Raw genomic sequence first — 5874 nt, 5'->3', positions numbered from 1 at the left:
TGTGGGCTTGTGGCATGTCAGAGTCAAATTAGAATCATTCAACGTTTAGCTCGGTTACCACCAACTTGTTCATTATGTCTCCAAATAAATGTATGATGAAAATATATTCTATAACTAATCTAATGATAATTATTTTGTATCATGAATGCTAGTATTTTTTTATTTTATATAAATTTAGTCAAAGTTTAAACTGTTTGATTTCTTGAAAAACAAAAATTACATTCTTGTGCACGGAGGGAGTAATTCCTGGCAAACAAAATGAACTAGTAATTCGGTGCAGTAGTTCAAAGCAGTGAGTTTTGGATCAACACACAAAAAAAAGGATAATAATAAATACATTTTTAAAAAAACGAAACTTCATCCCTATTCACGTATCAAATACATACAAGAATTCTGTAGTACAAAATGGACGTGCTCCCAAAAAGACGAAAGAACTCAAATCATCATAACGGCAATCTGCAATGAGAATAATAGCTTCGCTAAAGAATTGGCTAGGAGCCTAGAATTGCTCTTACAATTTGCAGAGGGGATAATCGTAAAATACAACGCTACGCACCCCCGGGCAGCACAGATGTCACTAGAACCTAACGGCTAAATATCAGGCTAATGACGTTTGGTCTTTACAATACTGTGATGCCATAAAAGTGGGCAAATCATTGGTACCATCGTATACAGTAAGGGGTGTGGTAACACAGTCTAACATCATTGTACAACAGTCTTTCCGAAGCCCATAGACATTCAGTTTCAGACCAGATCCGTAAACCATGAATCGTTCTTCACTTAGGATGACCATCTTAGTTGGTCACGAAATGGTACCTGGAATCCACAAAGCTCTCAACGTCCCAGAGGAACGATCCGAAAGTAACAGCCTCCAGGATCAGCCTTCTCAGCCCGGCAAAGCTTATTCTAATATGCTCATCCTTGGAAGAATCAACTGTGCCTTCAGGTGTGATTACAATCTCTGGTTTCCCAAATAGCGCTTCTGTGTGCTTCTCAATGATACCAAAGGCCTCCTTTGACCTGACTGTTGCATACCTCTGAAGTGTATCTGAATCAAATGACATGACATACGACCTAAGGCGGGAAGGCTTGATAGATTGGCTAGGCCCTCCTGCATTGAAGTCAGGAGCAGTCCACGAGCCCATCTCTGGATGAGGGCTAGAAGCCTGAGCTGAAGGCATTGAGTCGGTCGTCATAACTTGATTCAAAGCATTATCTTCCTCTTCCGATCCCCAAGGGAGGCTCTTCATTGTTTTCTCGAGCTGAAACCTCTGATCAACTCTCTTCAGGAAATAACCATACATCACAGATGCAGCATAGACCTGGCCAACTCGGAGCTTACTTATGGCTGCAATAGTGGCATCACCTTGACGCTGCCCCAGAATGAGAGCGAGATGATTCTCGATCATTTCATAGGCCTCGGACGAGTGTAAACGTTGAAGCTTCTCTTCCACAGTTCCTGTCCACTGATCAACTTTTCCAGAAGAATCGATGGAGTGAGAGAGTGCTGGAACCAAAGAAACACCAGCTTCAACAAACTTCTGAACAACCAGAGCGTAGAGTATCTCCTCCAAAGTCCTTCTCCGTTCCTTCTCCTTTACCTCAGCAATACGCCTATTTCCAGAAAACAAGGGAAATTAGCCAACATTTCTCCAATACTCCAAGTCACAGGAAACAATTAGTTCATTGTTAGAAGTAATAAACAAGACTGAACTTTCACATGAACTTTGAATATTCCCATTTCATAGGAAGTTACAGTATGGATCACCAAACAATTCTAACAACTAGCAATTGCTCATATGTGAACTACAGTCACTCCATCTCAATCAAAAAGGCTAGAATAGTTTGTCCTTTTCCTCTCTTGGCATCGCACAATTGACAGAGTTCCTATATGATATGGCCATCTCTCTAGATTTATTCTAATCCCACATAATATTTAAGGATGTAAACAGGCATCCATAAAATACACCGAGTTAATCTGAGCTGGATGCAGCATGTACATTTCAGCTGACTAGACAGTTATACAATTCCTACGTGACAGTCTGTTATACTCCGGATCCACAATTGGATAACTCAGAACAAGCATCTTTACCAAATCCTATCTTCTTATAGCAAGATGCACCCGTAAGTAACAAAGGCAACGAACTCACTGACTAAAAACCACAATTACCTGTACAGCACGAGGTCGCCACCTGTCGGAGCCAGCTTGTCGCCAGCCTCACTCTCCTTATCCTTCTCCTTCTCGGCCTCGCGGTCGGTCTGGAGCTGCTCGAGCTGCTGCTCGGCGGCGGCAGACAGTAGGTGCGGGTGCGTGTGCAGGATTTGCGAGAGTAGCTGCCCCGCCGGCGATTCCATCCTGAGCGGCGCGATCGATGAGGACGGTGGCAGAGACTCCGAGGGGGACCAGGAGGCCCTGACCACACTGCTTCGCCTCCTAGTCCTAGAGGTGAGCTGCTGCCGCCCGAGACCCTGCGCATAGCATCCAGCAGCGTCAGGCAACCACTCCATTTCCATGCTCAGACGAATTATACTGAGAAACCGAATCTTATGAAAACACAAGATGAACAAATTGCAGCATAATCACGCCAAACCATTCCTCCACAAGCAAGGACACAAAAATTAGAAAATAGATAAGCATGCCGCAAAAAAAAACTGAAGATGATAAGATCCAAACTGCTCTTTCTCCTTTCCGTCTAAAAGAACAAACACCCGTCTAAGCTTCAGCCGTAAGAGAGAACCGGAAGCTCCTCGTACCTTGATGGAGCCAAAGGCGAAGCTGCGCCTCCGGTCCAAGGGCAGCGAACTGGCGCCCGGGGCCGCGGACCGCCGCGAGGGGCCGGCGGCGGCGGGCGACCTGAGCGCCGCGGCTACTGTTGCCTCCATGCGCCGATTCGAAGCTTAGACCGCTCGAATCTAGCCGGGAGCCCGTGCGAACTCGAAAGGGGTTCGGGGACACGGAATTGGGGATCTTTTGTCTGCGGTGGTTGGTTGGAGACTTGGAGTTCGTTGCTGATGAGAGGAGAGGTTTTGAGGCCCCAATTATATAGGGCGACGCCGTGGGCTCGCTGCGGGTCAGAGCACGCGGACAGAAACAGCGGCCGCCGTGTTCTTTCTCCTCGCGTGTTAGGACTTGATTAGTAGGCGAAAATTTTTAGGAAACGGTACCGTAGCATTTTGGTTGTTGTTTGATAATTAGTGTTTAATTATAGTCTAATTAAGTTTAAAAGATTCGTCTCGTGAATTTCATCTAAACTGTATAATTAATTTTATTTTTTATTTATATTTAATGCTTCATACATGCGTCAAAGATTTGATGTGACGGAGAATCTTGGAAAAAATTTGGAAACTAAACACTACCTTAGAACAGGTGGCGAGTTGATTTTCTTTTCTTTTTCCGGGTCCAATTTTTTTTGATGTGTGAATGAAAGAGAGACTATAAATGAGCAGGAAGCGTACACGCAGGCTGGAAAGTTACAGGCGACGGCGCAAGTGTCACGATACGCGCCTATGGTTCTCATGCACTGCAGTAAAATAAAAGGCTGTATATATCTCAAAAATAAAACGATTATTTTTTAAAAGAAAAGATTTGACGACCTTTATTTCTCGAGAGTAGTATTTCTTTAGAAACATAAACAGGGCACACATTCGCCTTAACACCACCTTGCCACTATGAGCACAAAATGCACTTGAACTCATAAGAAATTCAACCAAGTTATGCTTAGCTCACTACTGAACCATATATGAGTAAAGATACAAGCGTTCCCTCCGTGTCCTTAAAAAAAAATCGTTTTTATACTATAAAATATAGTCAATATATTATTTTTTATAAAACTACATTTCGAGATGAATCTATGTACTTACATCACTTTCATATTTTCAAACTCTATCCAAATAATTTATTTGTAGTCAAGTTTAAAATATTTAACTTAAAACAATCTCAAACCGACTTTCTTTAGGAACATGGAAAGAGTAAACCATAAAATTTAAACTATATATAGGTTTGTGGGTTAGCTCGTTTGGTTCCCTATATATAAGCTAGGAGTGAAAATATAGAGCATACAGACACGTCTAAAAAATAATCCATGGAAAGTGTTTTGGAAGACAGAGCCTCACAGTGTTCTAGAAGTAACTAGAAGGTGCTCTAATTTTATTTTTATGAGACAGCGATATGAACACTCGGTTACTAATAGTCCCTCTGTTCAGAAAAAAACGTAATTCTAGCTTTAAACCTAGGATAGAGTAATTTCTTATGTTGGCAGCATTTGCCTGACGTCTGGCTCGTGGCCACGGGCCCTTTGCAGCCGGACAATTCCATTCTTCAGGCACACTCGATGCTAAAAGGCGAAAGTACTCAACCTCATCCCTAACGACCATGTTCCGTCTTGTTTGATGCATGTGTATCCACTTAGGTCTTGTTTGGATATATATATATCCATCTCAATTCATAAGTCTACTTCAATCCACTTCAACACATGTTGACTGAGGATGAATACATTTGCATCCAAATAAGGCCTTAAACTTATGTGTGATTACTGATTAGCATCTTCCTGACAAAGCTGATAGATTTCATTCACAAAATCATACATGATCACACTGTTCTTGTTGTTGTTTTCGTTTTTTCTTTCGTGAAGCAATAAAACACGGATTAGTAGAGTGCAGAGGCTCAACAGCCAAGAGATCATCAATATTTGTGACGATGAGTGTAGTGGATGCCACGTACTAGTCCGATTAGTTAGTACTATATGATTTCCTTTTTTTCAGATATATTATATGATACATATATTTTGTTTGTGTGAGAAGGACATGTTTATTAGGGTGTTATTGACGTTGATGGCCAGGTCACTCTGAATCTGGACGCCGTCGCACGGCATACAGTTCTTTTTCCGGCTCCAAACACATCGGCAGAGACGCATCCACGGGGCCACGTAGCCTCCAGAGGGGTCTCCGACTCTCCCCGTGGACAAGGACGTCTTTCCTCTCCTCTCGTGAGGCGCCGCCCGCCGCGTGACCCGGCAGCTCCACGGCCTCACGAATGACGAATCACGATCCATCCCGAACTCAACTCACCGTCGCCACAAAGCGAGTGCGGGCTGCAGCGCGCCCCTGCGTCCCTGCGCCAGAAACCGACGAGATCACCAGCGGAAAGAAAAGATCTTCCTTCCCGTTTCGTTACCTGCAACTGCATTGCTTCGTGCTCTGCCCCGGGCCGGACATCTGCGTGCGTTTGTCCCGTGCGCGTGTGGAGATCGCGGAGGGAGACGTGGGCTCGTTCAGTGCTCTCGCCTCTCGGGCACGGCACCGCACGGGCAGAGGGTGGAGAAGCGAAGCGCCGAAGTTGATCTGGCGGTCTGGTCTGATCAGGTAGGCCGATCCGCTGAGGTCGACGTGCAGACACGGCGCGCGCGCGCGCGCGAGAGAGAGAGAGAGAGCCAGGCACATTGCAGCTTGTCGATTCGGTGCCGTGGACGTGCGCCCACCGCCAGAAAATTTTGGCTGTTTCCATTTATAATTATCTGAAGCTGGATGGGCCTGGTTATCTAAGAGGCTCTCAACCGTGATTAGCCTACTGTAGGCTTTGCAATGGGCCTGTAAGCTGGCCCATGATCCTTTTTCGTTCGTCATGGACTCGTGGTTCTTTTTTCTAGCCGTGATTCTATTTGTGGGCAGTAAGACTTTTGTGCTTCCCCTCAAAACAAAAACAAAAAGGTAAGACTTTTGTGCTCTATATGGATAACCAGGGCAAATTCTTTTCAGAAGATTAATTTGCAATGATCAACAGACCGTAGTAAGCCCCTGAAGATTTTATTATTACCGTGCTGTCTAAATACTCCAACAAAGAAATATCAGTATCTCTCATGAAAAAATGTACTAGAA

General features: G+C 44.3%; 1 protein-coding gene across 1 annotated transcript; it reads right to left on the bottom strand.

Moving 5' to 3' along the window:
• Positions 1-457: 457 nt before the first annotated feature.
• On the bottom strand, positions 458-3030 carry LOC136475596 (UV-B-induced protein At3g17800, chloroplastic-like). The gene is made up of 3 exons (XM_066473118.1): positions 2755-3030; positions 2171-2469; positions 458-1614 (listed from the first exon to the last, which is right to left on the bottom strand). The coding sequence occupies exons 1-3, from the start codon at positions 2881-2883 to the stop codon at positions 795-797; spliced, it is 1248 nt and encodes a 415-aa protein (XP_066329215.1). The 5' UTR covers positions 2884-3030; the 3' UTR covers positions 458-794.
• Positions 3031-5874: the final 2844 nt, after the last annotated feature.

The sequence above is a fragment of the Miscanthus floridulus genome, chromosome 1 (genome assembly GCF_019320115.1).
Source record: "Miscanthus floridulus cultivar M001 chromosome 1, ASM1932011v1, whole genome shotgun sequence".
NCBI classification, from domain to species: domain Eukaryota; kingdom Viridiplantae; phylum Streptophyta; class Magnoliopsida; order Poales; family Poaceae; genus Miscanthus; species Miscanthus floridulus.
The sequence above is the reverse complement of the archived record's forward strand: the minus strand, read 5'-3'. Positions and strand labels throughout refer to the sequence as shown.

Bases quoted from the DNA above. Each gene is read 5' to 3' on its own strand.
- LOC136475596 (XM_066473118.1), bottom strand. From the start codon at position 2,883: ATGGAGGCAACAGTAGCCGCGGCGCTCAGGTCGCCCGCCGCCGCCGGC. The intron at 2,470-2,754 runs GTACGAGGAGCT...TGCTATGCGCAG, and splicing joins TCGCCTTTGGCTCCATCAAG to GGTCTCGGGCGGCAGCAGCT. The intron at 1,615-2,170 runs GTAATTGTGGTT...TTCTGGAAATAG, and splicing joins GGCGACCTCGTGCTGTACAG to GCGTATTGCTGAGGTAAAGG.